Source organism: Amblyraja radiata, chromosome 15 (assembly GCF_010909765.2).
Source record: "Amblyraja radiata isolate CabotCenter1 chromosome 15, sAmbRad1.1.pri, whole genome shotgun sequence".
Lineage (NCBI taxonomy): Eukaryota > Metazoa > Chordata > Chondrichthyes > Rajiformes > Rajidae > Amblyraja > Amblyraja radiata.
In genome coordinates this window covers 39,798,114-39,816,530 of record NC_045970.1, presented here as the reverse complement: position 1 = coordinate 39,816,530, position 18,417 = coordinate 39,798,114, and the positions used below count along the sequence as shown (strand labels likewise).

The 18,417-nt window shown below is 52.0% G+C and overlaps 1 protein-coding gene across 2 annotated transcripts in view; it reads right to left on the bottom strand.

The window, feature by feature from the left end:
- Positions 1-1,634: 1,634 nt before the first annotated feature.
- LOC116981263 (CREB3 regulatory factor-like) overlaps positions 1,635-18,417 on the bottom strand; it is a 32,936-nt gene continuing 16,153 nt past the window's right edge. The window contains exons 2-9 of one of the 2 annotated variants that reach the window (XM_033034156.1): positions 14,862-15,044; positions 12,361-12,486; positions 9,066-10,065; positions 6,902-7,093; positions 5,798-5,987; positions 5,333-5,406; positions 4,373-4,498; positions 1,635-2,706 (exon numbers count right to left, since the gene is read on the bottom strand). In XM_033034156.1, coding sequence (XP_032890047.1) covers positions 2,597-2,706; positions 4,373-4,498; positions 5,333-5,406; positions 5,798-5,987; positions 6,902-7,093; positions 9,066-10,065; positions 12,361-12,486; positions 14,862-14,870 — 1,827 coding nt within the window. In that variant the 5' untranslated portion in view covers positions 14,871-15,044 and the 3' untranslated portion in view covers positions 1,635-2,596. The remainder of the gene's footprint in view (positions 2,707-4,372; positions 4,499-5,332; positions 5,407-5,797; positions 5,988-6,901; positions 7,094-9,065; positions 10,066-12,360; positions 12,487-14,861; positions 15,045-18,417) is intronic. The other variant, XM_033034157.1, reaches the window with a different exon arrangement.

The following is an 18,417-nucleotide window of genomic DNA, read 5'->3' as shown; positions in this document are numbered from 1 at the left end:
GTTCAATGAACGATTCAGTCAGTCGAACTTCCCGTAAAAGTATTCTCGCTCAAACAGATGGAGACTCAAGGATACTTGCAGATACTAGTTTACAAAAAAAACAAAAACTCACAAAGTGTTGGAGTAACGTCACCCATCCATGTTCTCCACAGACGGCTGCCCGAGCCGGCAAGTTCCTCCGGCACTCTGTGTTCTACGCAGGAGTTCAGCATCTGCAGGTCCTGGTGTCACCAAGGCATTGACCGACACACCAGCCCTGACCTCCGGCCATCCAGAGGTCACTACTGGGGGCCGGCTTTAAACCGTGATCTCTCGTCTTCCCCACCCTATCTCCATCGGCGTCCCGTAAACCCCATGGCACCGACACCTTTCCGCAGTCTGGAGGTACGTGAGATGCTTCCCAGGGGCACCAGAGGAGGTCCCTCTGCCCGCCCCGCGCCCACAAGCTGGGAAACAGGCCAGGGACAGCAACCAACCCTCCTCTCCCAAACACAAGGCTTGGCCCCATCTGAAGGGGAAGAAGCACTCTGGTCACTGCCGTTCCCCTGGGTGCTGGGACCAGTAGACTGATACCAGGCAGAGACAACCTGGGACCTCCCAACTGCTTCCAAGAGAGAGATAAAGAGAGCGAGAGTCGGCTTACACTCCAAACCTCAAGCAGTCCCTTGTTCAGTCGGGTAGGCACAAAGAACTGCAGATACTGGTTTAGAGGAAAGACACAAAGTGCTGGAGTAACTCAGAGGTCAGGCAGTATCACTGGAGAACACAGATAAGTGACATTTTGGGTCAGGACCATTTAGACTTCAATTGAGCATTTCGGGATACAGCGTGGAGACAGGCCCTACGGCCCACCGTGCCTGCGCCGACCAGCGATCGCCCCGTACACTAGTTCTACCCTACACACTACGGACAATTTACCGAAGCCCATTAACCTACAAACCTGCACTTCTTTGGAGTGTGGGAGGAAACCGGAGCATCCGGAGAAAACCCACGCGGTCACAGGGAGAACGTGCGAACTCTGTACAGACAGCACCCGTCGACAGGATCGAACCCGGGTCTCTGGCGCCGTGAGGCAGCAACTCTGCCGCTGCGCCACTGTGCTGTCCTTCTTCAAACTGATCCTCCATCAATTCCCTCCATCAGTCGGAAGTAGGGTCCCTACCTGAAACGTCACCTATCCACGTTCTCCAGAGATGCTGCCTGACCCGCTGAGTTACTCCAGCATTATAGGTGACTATCCTTGATTGTCCTCAAGCCACCAAGGGAAGTGCAGATGCTGGAATCTGAATCAAAGCACAAAGTGCTGGAGGAACTCAGCAGGTCAGGCAGCATCAGTGCAGGGAATGGACAGACGTCGTTTTGGGTCGGGACCCTTCTTCAGACCAAGTCTCTTTGAAGAAGGGTGCCGACCCCAAAAGGTCGTCTGTCCATTCCCCTCCATGGATGCTGCCTGACCCGCTGAGTTGCGCCAGCACTCTGTGCCCCCTTTGCCCGACCTGCACACCTTAGTCTCGAACCTCCCCTTCCTGCAAACCTTGCACTGTCCCCGTCCACCCCTCCCCATCCACTTATTTATTGTCAGTCGTCAAACCTCACCCCTGCCACCCCCCCCACCCCTCCCCAAGAAAAAAGTCAGTCACCCATCACCTGTGACAGCGAATCCTTCTGCTACAAAATTAAAGTGCTCAAATATAAAACAACAAATCAGGGATCAACCGTGACAGCAGTGGTGCTGCACAGTTCACAGTACTCACTGTATAAATCCCCACCCTCAAACTCTGCCCATCTTTGACATTAACCCTCTGGGGTTTGGACAGTGCAGACCCCACCCTGCCTCACCCTCCACAAATCTGGACCCTTCCCTTTTCTTCCCTACCCCCTAAAACCCCGCTCCGCGCTCGCTCCGACGGGATCAGCGAGGGAGTTCATTTAAAGTAACATTAAAAAAAAACTAAAAAAAACGCTCTCACCGAAAGCATCGGGAAATAAATTAAAAGATAACAAGTTGGGGAAAGAGTGACCGGAGAGAGTCGAGGCATCTTGGAAGGTTTCTTTCCGCCGGAGTTGGAATATTCCAGGAGTAACGTCGTCCCAGGAGAATATTCAGCAACGTGCGTGAGAGAGGGACCAGTGTGCAGACATACACCCCTCGCTGCTTTGGGACAACCAGATGTACCCAGACCATTGGAAGAGTTGGCAGAGGCATCGTCTCCAATGTGTTCAGATGTAACGTTGACCGTCCCATCCCGAGAGCTCTCCGCTGGTCCGCTCAGCCCCTTCTGGACGGGACACCAGAGGAACTGGAAGGGAGGAGTGGAGGGGTAGGGAGGAGGGGAGGGGAGGGAGCGAGAGAGGAGTGGTAGGGAGAAAGGGAGTGTGATGAGGGCATTGGAGGGGGGGGGGGGGGGGAGAGAGAGGAAGGGAGAGGAGGGAGGGATGATGAATTGGGGAGGTGGGGAGAAATGCCAAACAAACCTCCACCTCTCCTACCCAGCGGGTGAGAGACAGTCAGCGGGTACGTTGGCGGTGGGGAGAGGGAGGGGGCTGGCAATAGTCCCACCCCCTGTCCGCGCGTTGTGAGTCCAAGGCAGAGAGGTCAGGTCCAGGGTGACAGGCGCCAGCTCAGGTTGCCCTCCGCCTCTCCCACCGACACCTTCTCCAGCACCTCGCTCACGAACTCCGACGTGTGTCCCGCCACAGAACGCCCTGCAGGACAAAGCACGCCAACTCAGGAACAGCTGGGAATAAAGAACGCCAACTCAGGAACAGCTGGGACAAAGGACGCCAGCTCAGGAACAGCTGGGCAGCCCCAACATAACCATAGAAACATAGAAAATAGGTGCAGGAGGAGGCCATTCGGCCTTTCGAGCCAGCACCGCCATTCATTGTGATCATGGCTGATCGTTCCCTATCAATAACCCGTGCCTGCCTTCTCCCCATATCCCTTGACTCCACTAGCCCCTAGAGCTCTATCTAACTCTCTCTTAAATCCATCCAGTGACTTGGCCTCCACTGCCCTCTGTGGCAGGGAATTCCATAAATTCACAACTCTCTGGGTGAAGAAGTTTTTTCTCACCTCAGTCTTAAATGACCTCCCCTTTATTCTAAGACTGTGGCCCCTGGTTCTGGACTCGCCCAACATTGGGAACATCTAGCTTGTCCAGTCCTTTTATAATTTTATATGTTTCTATAAGACCCCTCCCCTCATCCTTCTAAACTCCAGTGAATACAAGCCTAGTCTTTTCAATCTTTCCTCATATGACAGTCCTGCCGCCATCCCAGGGATCAATCTCGACCGGGCGGCACCGTGGCACAACGGTAGAGTTGCTGCCTCAAAGCGCCATAGACCCCGAGTTCAATCCATGGACCACGGACCTCTGGTTCCCTCCCACACTCCAAAGGCGTGCAGGTTTATAGGTTAATAGGCTACTGTAAATTGTACACACGCACGACTTTGGGATGTGGGAGGAAACTGGAGAACCCATAGGAGATGGAGGAATGACCGGGGTGGGACAAGTGTTTGATTATGTTGGAGACACAAAGAAATACAGATGCTGGCTTACAAAAAAAGACAAAGTGATGGAGTAACTCAGAGTGTCGAGCAGCATCTCTGGAGGTCTCGGATAGGTGACGTTTCAAATCGGGCCCCTTATTATGTTGGCTGCTTCCACGAGGTGTAGATAGATCATGAGTTGCAGGACAAGAATTAGGTCATTCGGCCCATCAAGTCTACGCCATTCAACCAAGGTTGATCGATCTATCTCTCCCTCTCAAATTCATTCCCCTGCCTTCTCCCCATTACCCTTGTCACCCTTATTAATCAAGAATCTGTCAATTTCGGCTTTAAAAATACCCAATGACTTGGCCACCACAGCCGTCTGTGGCAATGAATTCCACAGGTTCACCACCCTCTGGCTAAAGAATTGCCTCTCCATCTCCTTTCTAAAGGTACGTCCTTTATTTCCTGAGTTCGAAGAATTCTTAATTCTTTTATTCTTAAGTCTGAAGCAGGGTCTCGACCCGAAACGTCACCCATTCCTTCTCTCCAGAGATGCTGCCTATCTCGTTGAGTTACTCCAGCATTTTGTGTCCACCTTTTGTTCTGAGGTTGTGCCCTCTGGTCCTAGCCTCTCCCATTAGTGGAAACATCCTCCCCACATCCACTCTATCCAGGCCTTTCACTATTCGGTAAGTTTCAATCAAGGCCCCCCACCCCCCCCCCCCACCCCCTCATCCGTCCAAACTCCAGTGAGTACAGGCCCAGTGCACACAAGGAGTTGATGATGGGGAGTGTGGACGGCGTGACGGACTGGGACGATGCGTCCACAACTCTCTGCGGTTTCCCGCGCTCTCGGGCTGCGCGGGTGCTTACCCACTGTGCTGTGCAGCAGTGCCTGCAGCTTCCCCGCCATGCTCTCCTCCTGCGTCCCGCCTCTGCGCTGCTCCACCCGCCGCATTATCTGATGCTTGATCGCAACAATAACCTGCAGCAAATTGTCTTTGGGACGGCCAAACAGGAACACACGGTCATAAGTGATGGGAGCAGAATTAGGCCATTCGGCCCGTCAAGTCTATTCCACCATTCCATCACGGCTGACATAGTTCTCCCTCCTAACCCCATTCTCCTGCCTTCTCCCCTTAACCTCTGACACCCGTACTAATCGACAGCGGGCAGCAGATGCGTTACCTTCTCCCCGCACTGCCTCCCATCATTGACTCCCCCCTCTCCCCTCCTCCCCCACTACCCCCTCGCCATCCCTCCCCTCCTCCCAAACTACCCCCTCCCCACTCCTCCCAGTCCATCTCATCATGGTTCATGGATGAAGCAGCCCTGTGGTCCTGAGTCACACTCCCTTCCCTTCCCTCCCCGTCCCCAACTTCTCCACCTGTTTCCCAATCTCCCCACCCCCCAATACTCCCCCCTCTCCACACATTCGCTCCCCCTACCAACCCGCTACCTCAAATCCCCCCCCTCCGCATTCTTCCCCCCCCCCCACCCTCTCGCTCTCCCCAACCTCTTCCGTCCCCAAAATTCTCCCTCCTTTCCCCCCCCCTTCCCACCCCTCTCTCCCCCCTTAACCCTGGGTGTGGGGTGGGAGGGGGGGGGGTGGGGGTGTGGGATGTGTGTTGGGGGGGGGGGGTGGGGTGGGGGTGGCGTGTGGAGTGGGGTGGGGGGGGGTGTGTGGGGTGGGGGGGGGGTGTGGAGTGGGGTGGGGTGGGGGGGGTGTGTGGGGTGGGGGGGGCTGGTGTGGTGGGGCAGTGTGGGGTGGGGGGGGCTGTGGGGTGGGGGAGTGTGGGGTGGGGGGGAGTGTGCGGGGGGAACGGTACTCACCGTGCTCGATGTTCAGCCCCCACAGTTTGATTTTGTTGGCCTCGTGCTGTGCTTTCTTCTTTAACCTGCAGGCCCTGCGGTGCGGAGACCCAAAACATTCAAAACTCTTATATTCACACCCATTTCTCCCCCCCCCCACCCAGCTATATTCCTTCCTCCGGCTTCACATTTCACACCTTTCTCATTATCTCAAACCTTTTGCTTCTTTATCTCTGGCCTTTGTCTGCCCCCTCCTCCCCATATCACGTATCCACCTATCACTCGCCAGGCTTTGGCCCGCCCCCACCTCTCTTTTCCAGCTTTCTCCCCCCTACTCCTTCAGTCTGAAGAAGGTCCCGACCCCAGGCATCACCCATCCATGTTCCCCAGAGATGCTGCCTGACACGCCGAGTTACTCCAGCACTCTGTGTCTTTTCATTTTGTAGCCCAGCGCCTGCAGCTCCTTGTTTCTGCTGCCTTATTTACCTGGAGGCCAGTTTATTCTTCTCCTTCCTGGAGCGAGGCCGGACGTTGAGGGGCAGTTCACTCACGGGCCTCAGCTCCTCGATCACCTTGTTGAGCTTCTTCAGCTCGTCGCCGATGTAGAGCAGCTTGCGGGGGTTGGGGGTCAAGTCATCGACGTCCGTGCGACGAGATTTCTTCCCCATTCTCCGCCCTGGACGGCAAGGATAACAGAAGGTGGGAAAACCGAACGGGAGCGGATAGAGTCATAGAATGATACAGTGTGGAAACAGGCCCTTCGGCCCAACTTTCCCATACCGGCCAACATGCCCCAGCTACACTAGTCCCACCTGCCTGTGCTTGGTCCATATCTCTCCAAACCTATCCTATCCATGTACCCGTCAACTGTTTCTTAAACGCTGGGATAGTCTCAGACAGCCTCTGGCAGCTTGTTCCATACACCCACCACCCTTTGTGTGAAAAAGTCACCCCTGAGATTCATAGTAAATCTTTTCCCCTTCACCTTGAGCCTATGATCCTCGATTTACCTACTCTGGGCACGAGATTCTGTGCATCTACCCGATCTATTCTTCTCATGATTTTATACACCTCTATAAGATCACCCCTCATCCTCCTGCGCTCCAAGGAATAAAGACCCAGCCTACTCAACCCCTCCCTACAGGGACCCTCTAGTCCTGGCAACATCCTCGTAAATCTTCTATGAACCCTTGCGCAGGAGAGTATGCAGGGAATGGAGGGATGGGTGGGCGCTGGGGATAACCTCACAGTGTGGCACGGTGGTAGAGTAGCTGTCTTACAGCGCCAGAGACCCGGGTTCAATCCTGACCTCAGGTGCTTTAGACTTTAGAGACACAGCTCGAACGGTTGCCCTTCTGCACGGATAAGTTGCCAAAGGGCCCCATTCCCATGTTGTATGACTCTATCTTGGTTGGCATGGACAAGTTGGGCTGATGGGCCAGTTTCTGAGCTGGATGACTCCACCAGCATGGATGAGATGGGCCGAATGGCCCGTTTCCATGCTGTACGACTCTATACCAGCCAGAAACCGCGGAAAGTCACAGACACGTTGGCTACGAGAGCCTTTAGTCATGGACACGTGGCCTTTACCTTGCCCGACCCCGTTCTCCTTCAGGTACACGTTACTGGGCAATGTGGAGGAGTCCCATTCGGAGGGCTGCAGAATACGCTCCTGTTTGCTGGGCGTGGCGTGGCTGTCACTGTACTCCCAGAAGTAACGGCGCTTCAGTCTCCTCCCGCCCGTGTCCGAGGCAACGTCGGCACAAACCTCCAGCTCGTTTCCTGGAAACAGAGAGAGATGGGTGGACAGTGAAAGAAGCGGCTTCGAGCCATGGAGTCGTACAGCACGGGAAAAGGCCCTTTGGCCCAACCCAGCAATGCTGACCAACTTAGTTTAGTTTAGAGATACAGCGCGGAAACAGGCCCCTCGGCCCACCGAGTCCGTGCTGACCAGCGATCCCTGCGCATTAACAGTATACTACACTTACAATTTACACACACACCAAGCCAATTAACATACATACCTGTATGTCTTTGGAGTGTGGGAGGAAACCCAAGATCTCGGAGAAAACCCACGCGGTCACGGGGAGAACGTACAAACTCCATACAGACAGCACCCGTAGTCGGGATCGAATCTGGGTCTCCGGCGCAGCAAGCGCTGTATGGCAGCAACTCTACTGCTCCGCCACCGTGACTGCCCTTCGAAGGGGATTCAAGCAACTGCAGAAGCTGGTTTAAGATGTTTTAAATAAGAGTAACTCAGTGGGTCAGGCAGCGTCTCTGGAGAAAATGAGTGGGTAGCGTTTCGGGTCGGGACCCTTCCCCAATCTGAAGAAGGGTCTCGACTCAAATTGTCACCTATCCATCTTCTCCAGAGATGCTGCCTGACCCGCTGAGTCACTCCAGCATTTCGTATCTTTTTAGTTTGAAAGTTAAAAAAAAAACATTGGTCTCTATAAATTTTCCCCTAGTGTGTGTGGAGTGGATGAGAAAGTGGGATGACATAGAATTAGTGCGAACAGTGATCGATGGTCGGCACAGACTCGGTGCGCCGAAGGGCCTGTTTCCACTCTGTATCCTTAAACATTCACAAAGATGTTGCGTGGACTCGAGTGATTGAGCTACAGGGAGAGGTTAAGCAGGCAAGGACTTTATGCCTTGGAGCGCAGGGGGATGAGGGGTGATCTTACAGAGGTGTATAAAATCATGAGGGGAATAGAGTAGGGGCATCAAGAACCAGAGGTTTAAGGTGAGAGGGGACAAATTTTCTAGGAACCTTTTTCCACACAGACAGTGGTGGGTATGTGAAACAAGCTGCCAGATGGGGTAGTTGAAGAACATATAATAACATCATTTAAAAACCATAAGGACAAGTACATGGATAGGAAAATTTAGAGGGATATTCGTCAGGTGGGACTAGCGTAGATGGGGCATCTTGGTTGGAATGGATAAGTTGGGCCGAATGGCCTGTTTCCATGCTGGGAGAGTGGTGAGTCTCTGGAACTCTCTGCCACAGACGGTAGTTGAGGCCAGTTCATTGGCTATATTTAAGAGGGAGTTAGATGTGGCCCTTGTGGCTAAAGGGATCAGGGGGTATGGAGAGAAGGCAGGTACAGGATACCGAGCTGGATGATCAGCCATGAGCATGTTGAATGGCGGTGCAGGCTCGAAGGGCCGAATGGCCTACTCCTGCACCTATTTTCTCCGTTTCTATGTTTCTATGGATGACTCTAAAAAATCGATTTAGTTTCAGTTCAGTTTAGAGATACAAAGTGGAAACAGGCCCTTCGGCCCACCGTGTCCATGCCGACCGTTGATCACCGTTTACACTAGTTATCTCACTTTTTCATCCACTCCCTCTGCACTAGCGGCAAATGTCTCTTAAATGTTGTTATTGTACCTCCCTCAAGCACCACCTGTGGCAGCTCGTTCCATACACCCACCACCCTCTGAATGTACACTCTAGGGGAAATTTGCAGTGGGACAATTCAGCTACAAACCCGCAGGTCTTTGTGATGTGGGTGGAAAGCGGAGCACCTGGAGGAAACCCACCGCGGTCACAGGGAGAACGTGCAAACTCCACACAGACAGACAGCACCCGAGGTCAGGATGAAACGCGGGTCTCTGGTGCTGTGGGGCAGTACCACTGTGCCATTGTGTGGTGGTTTCTATGTTATCCCATCTTCTCGATGGGCCGAAGGGTCAGTTTCCGCGGCCGGCGCGACTGTACAGGGGCGGTTGCAATGGCCGTTACCTGCTTCGGAGAGATAGTCACTGAAGTCGTCCTTATCGTCGTCGTAGTCGTCGCCCTCCTCGTCTTCGTTCTGACTGCCGTCCTGGTCAGTGTCGGAGCCGTCCTCCAGCTCGGACCTCCCCTCGTCCGGCTGCAGGCCCAGCCCCTCCACGCTGAACAAGGAGTAGTTGTGCTCGTCGTAGTTCACCTCCCCCCCCGCATCTGGCCTGGGCTCCCCGCTCTCTCCCCAGGCGGGGAACGGGGGCCGGTACCTCCGCCCGTCTTCCTTGTCCCGCCTGCACTCCTCCAGGGCTACGCTGCCCGCCTCCACCGAACCCTCGGGATGTCTCCAGGGCCTCGGTCCCACTTGGTCACCGGTTGTCCCTTCTTCCTGACCCGGCACGGCGACAGACGGGTGACTGGGATGGGGCGGTCGGTCACCGAGGACGCGGTCCTCAGATGTGGGGGGGGCTTCAGGATGTACGGGACATGGCTCGTTGTCCTTGGGCATGGTGGTCTTCAAGTTGGCCAGTTGCTGTTCCCTTCTCTGGAGGAACACAACACCCTCCGACTGTAAGTTGGACTCTGCTAAGGAGTCCATTGCGTTGGGCTTTCTGGAGGACTCCATGGTTCTACTGGCGACTTCAGGTCTACCAGAGAATGGGGAATCCTCCCGACCTGTCCGTAGGAGGCACCAGGAGTCAGACACGGGCTGAGAGTCCACGGCATTGAGTTCGGCCAGCGTGGGCGTCTGAGAAAGCCTGGCCTCGTTCTGGTAAGGACTTGCACTCTGGTCCAAGCCCAGAAGGTCCATCTCCTTGGTGCTCCAGAGGTCAGCCTTGGCGAACCTGGTGAAGTCGTCCAGCGCTGCCACGTCCCAGCGCTCGCCGTGGCCGCTGTCGGCGGGCTCGTCGTCCATGAGGTCGCTCAGCAGGTCGATCTTCTCCCTCACGGGGCTCTGGTACAGGCTCAGGCTCAGCAGGTCATTCCTGGAGCTGGCGGTGTAGGCCAAGCGCCGCCCCTGCAAGCGGCGACAAAGGCACAGTCAGTAGAAGCAAGGAACTGCAGGTGCTGGCACAAAGGCACAAAGTGCTGGAGTAACTCAGCGGGTCAGGCAGCAAATCTGGAACACGTGGACAGGGAATTTCGGGTTGGGACCCTACTTCAGGCACGATTAGTATTTTCTGTCTTGAGTCAGAGAAGCAGGCCCTTCAGCCCAACCTGTCCATGCCGACCAAGATGCAATAAGATGGCCAATCAGTCTGAAGAAAGGTCTTGACCTGGAACTGCCAGACCCGCAGTTGCTCCAGCACTTTGTGTCTTTTTTTGCTACGCTTGTCTCACCTGCGTACGTTTGTCCCATTTTCCTCTAAATCTTTTTTGGAGCATAGAACAGCACAGCTCAGTGACAAACAGGACATAATCTGAAATTAAACTTATCTCTGCCCGCCTGTGATCCATTTACCTCCATTCCCAGCATCTCCATGTGCCCATCTAAAAAGGCCCATAAAAGGCACCACCACCCCTGGCACCCACCACCCTTTGTGTAAAAAAACTTGCCCCGCACATCCCCTTTAATCTTTGCCCCTCCCACCTTTAAGCTGAGCCCTCCAGTCTTTGATATTTCCACTTTCCCAGGGAAAAAGTTACTGACAGTCCACTCTTTATATGCCTCTCCTGATTTTATGAAGTTCTATCAGGTCAGCCCTCAACCTCTGTTGCTCCAGAGAAAAGAATCCAAGTTTGTCCAATCTCTCCCGATAACTAACAACCTCGCCAAACAGACCAGACTCGCCACCATCGACGTCACCTGCAATTCACGCTGCCTTGGAAATGCAGCCAACATAATCAAAGTCTTGTCCCACCCCGGTCATTCCTTCTTCCACCCGCACCCATCCGGCAGAAGGTACAGAAGCTCAAAAGCCCGCACCACCAGACTCAGGAACAGCTTCTTCCCCTCTGTTATCAGGCTTCTGAACGTTTTTTCCATAAGCTAGGGTACTGTCCGATTCACTTCTACCCCATTGCGGACATTGGACCTTGTCTCTTGAACTGATGCGCTACAATTCTGCACTCTGTATCTTCCCCGTTGTACTACCTGTTGTACTGGTACATAGAAACATAGAAATTAGGTGCAGGAGTAGGCCATTCGGCCCTTCAAGCCTGCACCGCCATTCAATATGATCATGGCTGATCATCCAACTCAATATCCCGTACCTGCCTTCTCTCCATACCCCCTGATCCCCTTAGCCACAAGGGCCACATCTAACTCCCTCTTAAATATAGCCAATGAACTGGCCTCGACTACCCTCTGTGGCAGAGAATTCCAGAGATTCACCACTCTCTGTGTGAAAAATGTTTTCCTCATCTCGGTCCTAAAAGATTTGCCCCTTATCCTTAAACTGTGACCCCTTGTTCTGGACTTCCCCAACATCCGGGAACAATCTTCCTGCATCTAGCCTGTCCAACCCCTTAAGAATTTTGTAAGTTTCTAAAAGATCCCCCCTCAATCTTCTAAATTCTAGCGAGTACAAGTCGAGTCTATCCAGTCTTTCTTCATATGAAAGTCCTGACATCCCAGGAATCAGTCTGGTGAACCTTCTCTGTACTCCCTCTATGGCAAGAATGTCTTTTCTCAGATTAGGAGACCAAAACTGTACGCAATACTCCAGGTGTGGTCTCACCAAGACCCTGTACAACTGCAGTAGAACCTCCCTGCTCCTATACTCAAATCCTTTTGCTATGAATGCTAACATACCATTCGCTTTCTTCACTGCCTGCTGCACCTGCATGCCTACTTTCAATGACTGGTGTACCATGACGCCCAGGTCTCGTTGCATCTCCCCTTTTCCTAATCGGCCACCATTCAGATAATAGTCTACTTTCCTGTTTTTGCCACCAAAGGGGATATCCTCACATTTATCCACATTATACTGCATCTGCCATGCATTTGCCCACTCACCCAACCTATCCAAGTCACCTTGCAGTCTCCTAGCATCCTCCTCACAGCTACCACTGCCCCCCAGCTTCTTGTACACACGTCCCACCTGCCTGCTTTTGAACCTGGTCTATCCATGTACCTGTCCATGTGTGCTTTAAATGCTGTTATAGTAGCTGCCTCAACTAGCTCCTCCGGCAGCTCGTTCTATACACCCACCACCATAAAGTTACCCCTCAGATTCCAGTTAAATTGTTTGCCGTCTCGCCTTGAACCTCTGTCCTCTGGTTCTCCATACCCCTCCCCGTGACAACAATAAACTTCAATCTGAACCTAATGCAGGCCGAGTCCGGGAGACCCTGTAGCTGAGGATCGTACCTGTTCATACAGGAAGCAGGAGTCAGGGCTGGAGTCGGGGCTGGCCGCAGTGTGATCGGTGGAGTTACATGAGCTGGTGTTTCTGAAAGCATCGGCGAACGCAGGCTCCATCCCACGCGCATTGGGCTGCAAGAGAAATCAGACTCAGTCCGGATTACAACCACGCAGGTCCACCACCCGTTATGCCGGCCCACAGGAAGGGGGGAGTCCCGATACCGTCCCGCAAAGTTGGCCGTGGAAGTCGACTTCGGTCACAAGTTGCCAGAAAATCAGTGGTTACCTGCACCTCTTTTTAAAAAAAAGTTACGAAAACGACATTACTTCATGAGAAGAATACAAAGGGTGAATGCACAGAGTCTTTTACCTGGGCTAGGGGAATCAAGAACCACCGGACATATGTTTAAGGTGAGGGGGGTGGGGGGGGGAGGAAAGATTTAATAGGGACCTGAGGGGCAACTTTTGCAGAGGGTGCTTGGTGTATGGAGCGAGCTGCCGGAGGAGGTAGTTGAGGCAAGCAGATACTATCACAATGTTTAAGAAACATCTATATAGGTACATTGATAGGATAGGTTTAGAGGGATATGGGCCAAACGCAGGCAGGTGGGACTGGTGTAGATGGGGTATCTTGGTCAGCGTGGGCAGTGCCTGATGGGAGAGGGAGTGGGCTATCTCCCACTAAATGTGCTGTCCAGCAGCGGAAAGACTATACATGATTACAATCAAGCCGTCTACAGTGTGCAGATACAGGACAAAGGGAATAATGTTTAGTGCAAGATAAACTCCAGTGACGTGCGTTTAAAGATAGAGTGAGGGTCTCCAATGAGGTAGATGGCAGCTCAGGACCGCTCTCTAGTTGGTGATAGGATGGTTCAGTTGCCTGATAACAGTCGCAAAGAGACTGTCCCTGAATCTGGAGGTGTGCGTTTTCACACTTCTGTACCTCTTGCCTGATGGGAGAGGGGAGAAGAGGGAGTGGACTTTCTTGCACTAAACATTATTCCCTTTATCCAGTATCTGTACACTGTGGACGCTTGGTTACAATCATGTATAGTTTTACGCTGACTGGATAGCACGCAACAAAAAGCTTTTCACTGTACATCGGTACATGTGACAATAAACTAAACTGAGCTGTCATTGGCAGGATAGTGGTGGAGAGTCAGGTTCCTGGGCGTGTATATCTGGGCCCAGCACCTTGATGCAATCTTAAAGAAAGCTCATCTACGTCTCCACTTCCTTTGCCAGGGACACGGGCTCGAATTTGGGTGCTGTCTGTGTGGAGTTTGCATGGGTTTGCATGGGTGACCACGTGGGTTTCCGCGTGGATGAGATAGTGGGATAACATTGAACGGGTGATCGATGGCCGGCATAGTTGCTGTGGGCCGAAGGGCCTGTTTTCTCACTGTATCTCTAAACTAAGTTAGACTCAGGCTCTGGGGACCTGGGAACATCTTCGTAAACCGTCTCGTCACTCTTTCTCTGCTCCTTGTACTCACAGCACAGGGGGCTTCGCAGTTACCTTGGCAGCGCTGGTGACTCATCTTTCCCGAGATAAGCACAGCTGGATTAAGAGCGTTGCATGTAATGCAACACAAAGCATGCGCCATGCATGGAACCTCTCCGTGAGCCTCGGCCTCTCGTTCAGCTTCCATCAGACATTCATCTCATGCTCAAATGTTGCACGTTGAGAGATACAGTGTGGGAACAGGCCCTTCGGCCCACTAAGTCCGTGCTGACCAACAATCAACTGTACACTAGTTCTATCTTACACACTAGGGACAATAGGAATTTCTTTAGTCAGAGGGTGGTGAATCTGTGGAATTCATTGCCACAGACGGCTGTGGAGGCTTAAGGGCCTGTCCCACGAGCATGCGGCAAGCGCAACCTAACGTGGTCGCTTGAGCCTCGCGGGGCCGGTCCCACTTCGAACGCCGGAGCCGTATGGAGTTGTGTGGAGCTGGTCCCGACATCGCGTGGGGCTCCGGAAAACTGACTGTGTTCAAAGATTCTGCGGGGCAACGGCCTGCCGGCCCGCAGCCGCATTGAGACCGTACGCACCGCCTCGATGGGCGTGCGCAGCGTCTTGACGGCGTACGTCACGCGTGAACTTCCCGCGGACTTCGCACAAACTTCACGTCACTCACTCGACCTCCGCGCGGCCCCCGCTTCTGGTTTGGTCGCGCTTGCCGTTTAGTCATTGGGTATTTTTAAAGCGGAGGTTGATAGGTTCTTGATCAGATTGGGAAAGATAGATCAAGAATGTTTGAATGATAGAACATACTCGGTGGGCCGAATGGCCTCATTCTGCTCTGAGAACTTATGAACATGGACGTGACAATAATAAACTAAACCAAACTAAGTGTGAATGACCAGAGGACATTGTATGTGGGACGGCTACACACACACACTCACACACACGACAAGCACCTGTGCTCACTTTAACTGGGCGGGGTGATGTTGGGGACAGGGATTGGGTAGGGATGGTACAGGGAAGGGGTTCCTACCTGTGGCATGACCGAGGCTGAGAGTGGGCGCCGCCAACAGGGGCAAAACGACCAGCCCCCGGACCAACTGCCCACGTCCCTCTCCCCGGCAACGGGCAGCCAACGACAGGGGTCTCGCGGCAGGAACGGTAAACGTCTAAAACTCAGGCCAGACCCATCCAGGAGCCGCCGATGTCTTCATCCCTGTGGGAAGAGGGCGAGGGGAGAGAAGGTTAGAAGCGGCTCTGACTTAATCAAAATACATTCACAACCCTGGTCTCCAAAAGTTCATAGTTATAGGAGCAGAATTAGGCCATTCGGCCCATCAAGTCTACTCCGCCATTCAATCATGTCTGATCATTCTTTCTCTCAACCCCATTCTTCTGCCTTCTCCCCATAATCCCCGACACCCTTACTGATCAAGAAATCATCAATCTCTACCTTAAAAATACCCAATGACTTGGCCTCCACCGACGTCTGTGGCAATGAATTCCACAGTTTCATCACACTCTGACTGAAGAAATTCCTCCTCATCTCCATTCTAAAGTTACGTCCTTTTATTCCGAGGCTGTGGCCTCTGGTCCTAGACTCTCCCACGAGTGGAAGCATCCTTTCCGCATCCACTCTATCCAAGCCTTTCACTATTCGGTAAGCTTTAATAAGTGTCCCCTCATCCTTCTAAACTCCAGCGAGTACAGGCCCAGCGCCGTCAAACGCTCATCATATGTGAACCCAATCATTCCTGGGATCATTCTCGTAAACCTCCTCTGGACCCTCTCAAAGGCCAGCACATCCATCCTCAGGTATGGGGTCAAAGAACTGCTCACAATACTCCAAATGCGGTCTAACCAGTGCCTTATAAAGCCTCAGCCGTTACATTCCATTTTCATATTCGAGTCCTCTTGAAATGAACACTAACATTGCATTGTGCAGAAAAGAACTGCAGATGCTGATTTATACCAAAGGGGCACAGTGCTGGAGTAATCAGCGGGTCAGGCAGTATCTCTGGAGAACATGGAGAGGTGACGCTTCGGGTCGGGACCCTTCTGACTCCGGACAGCATTGGAGCAGACCCTTTGGTCCATGTGCCTATCTAAAAGCTTTCTAAACTTCACTGTCATATCTGCCTCCACCACCATCTCTGGCAGTGTGTTCCAGGCACCCAGCACGCTTGGTATAAAAACTCTCCCCCCCTCACCTAAAACCTATACCCTCTAGTATTAGACATTTCTGCCCAGGGGGAAAAGGTTCTGACTGTCTACCCTACCTGTGCCTCGCATAATTTAATAAACTTCTATCAGGTCTCCCCTCAGCTTCTAACCCTCCAGAGAAAACAATCCAAGTTTGTCCAACCTCTCCTTGTAAGTAATACCTATAAGGAGATGATAAGGTCATGTGATAGTAGCATTAGGCCATTCAGCCCATCAAGTCTACTCCACCAATCAAACACGGCTGATCTAACTCCCCCTCCTAATCTCATTCTCTTGCCTTCTCCCCATAACCTCTGACACCTGTATTAATCAAGAATCCCTGTCTTAAAAAGTAAGTACGTTTATTGGCCAAGTATTCACATACAAGGAATTTGCCTTGGTGCTCCGCCCACAAGTAACAACATGACATACAGTGACAGTTACGGATGACTCAGAAAACACTAAACATTAATAATAATAAAACATTAATGATAAAACATCATTGATCATGCATGTGAACCAACATAATACCAAATCTAAGGGAGGCTACAGATTTTTGGATGTTGAGTAGAGCAACTACTCGTGGATAAAAACTGTTTTTATGTCTGGCTGTGGCAGCTTTGACAATCCACAGCCTTCTGTGGCAAAGAATTCCACAGATTCACCACCCTCTGACTAAAGAAATTCCTCCTCATCTCCTTCCTAAAAGAACATCCTTTCATTCTGAGGCTATGACCTCAAGTCCTAGACTCTCCCACTAGTGGAAACATCCTCTCCACGTCCACTCTATCCAAGCCTTTCACTATTCTGTATGTTTCAATGAGGTGACCCCTCATTCTTCTAAACTCCAGCGAGTGCAGGCCCAGTGCCGTCAAACGCCCATCATAGGTTAACCTACTCATTCCTGGGATCATTTGTGTAATGATATGAAAGCATAAAGCCCCTTTGAAGCCCCGTCCCACTGGGAGGGCAGTGTATATAGTGGCACCTGGCTGAGAGAGAGGGGTAGCTTCACACCAGGTTACCTGGGCTTGCGGGCTTGAGTTACAGGGAGAGGTTGGATAGGCTGGGGCCTCTTTCTGTGGAGCGTAGGAGGCTGAGGGGTGACCTTATTGAGGTGTACAAGATCACGAGGGGCACGGATAAAGTGAACGCTCACCGCCTTTTTCCGCAGGGTAGAGGATCCTAAAACTAGAGGGCGCAGGCTTAAGGTGAGAGGGGAGAGATTTAAGAGGAATATCAGGGGCAACATTTTCACTCTGAGGGGAGTCCGTATCTGGAACCAGCTGCCAGAGGAAACTATAGAAGCAGGTACAATTACAATGTTTAAAAGACATTGGGACAGATAAATGGATAGGAAGGGTTTAGAGGAATAGGGGCAAAATATAGGGGAAAGGGACTATCCCAGTACACCAACTTGGTCAGCATGAACAAGGTGGGCCAAAGGGCCTGTTTCCATGCTGTACAGTTCTGTGACTTTGTACTTTTCAGACTGTATTTTTATTTAAAGCAGGTAAGAACAGAGACGTTACTGTTTCACTTCATTCTTTGATAGCAGGAGCATCCCATCCACTCCCGATCTGTGCATTTGACCCGGCAACGCATGGGATAAAGAAATCACGTTTTCAATGGACGCGGCAAAATATAGAATAGAATAGAATACTTTATTGTCACGTGACAAGTCACAGTGAAATTCTTTGCTTGTATGCCTTGCCAAGGTATGCAAATAGTCACCCATAAAGGGCACTTACAAAGTTACAGATTCCCCCCACCCGCGTCATTTCCCCCTTTGTCACTGATCTCTCAAAGTGATTTAGTGTTTGTGGCCCAGGTCCATAATCGCCTGAAAGTGGCAACGCAGATAGATGGAGCGGTAAAGAAGGCGGACAGTTTTCTTGTCTTCATCGGTCGGGGCATTGAGTATAAGAGTCAGGAAGCCAGGATGCAACTTTATAGAACTTTGGTTAGGCTGTGTTTGGAATATTGCGTGCAGTTCTGATCGCCCCATTACAAGATTAGTTTAGTGTTTTGTTTATTTTAGTTTATTGTCACGTGTACCAAGGTACAGTGAAAAACTTTTAGTTGCGTGCTGTCCAGTCAGCGGAAAGACTGTACATGATTACAATCAAGCCGTCTACAGTGTACAGATACAGGATAAAGGGAATAATGTTTAGTGCAAGATAAAGTCCAGTAAAGTGCATTTAAAAATAGCTTGTAGGTCTCCAATGAGGTAGAAAGTAACTCAGGACCGCTCTCCAGTTGGTGATGGGATGGTTCAGTTGCCTGATAACAGCTGGGAAGAGACTGTCCCTGAATCTCTAGGTGTGCGTTTTCACACTTCAGTACCTCTTGCCTGATGGGAGAGGGGAGAAGAGTGAGTGGACTTT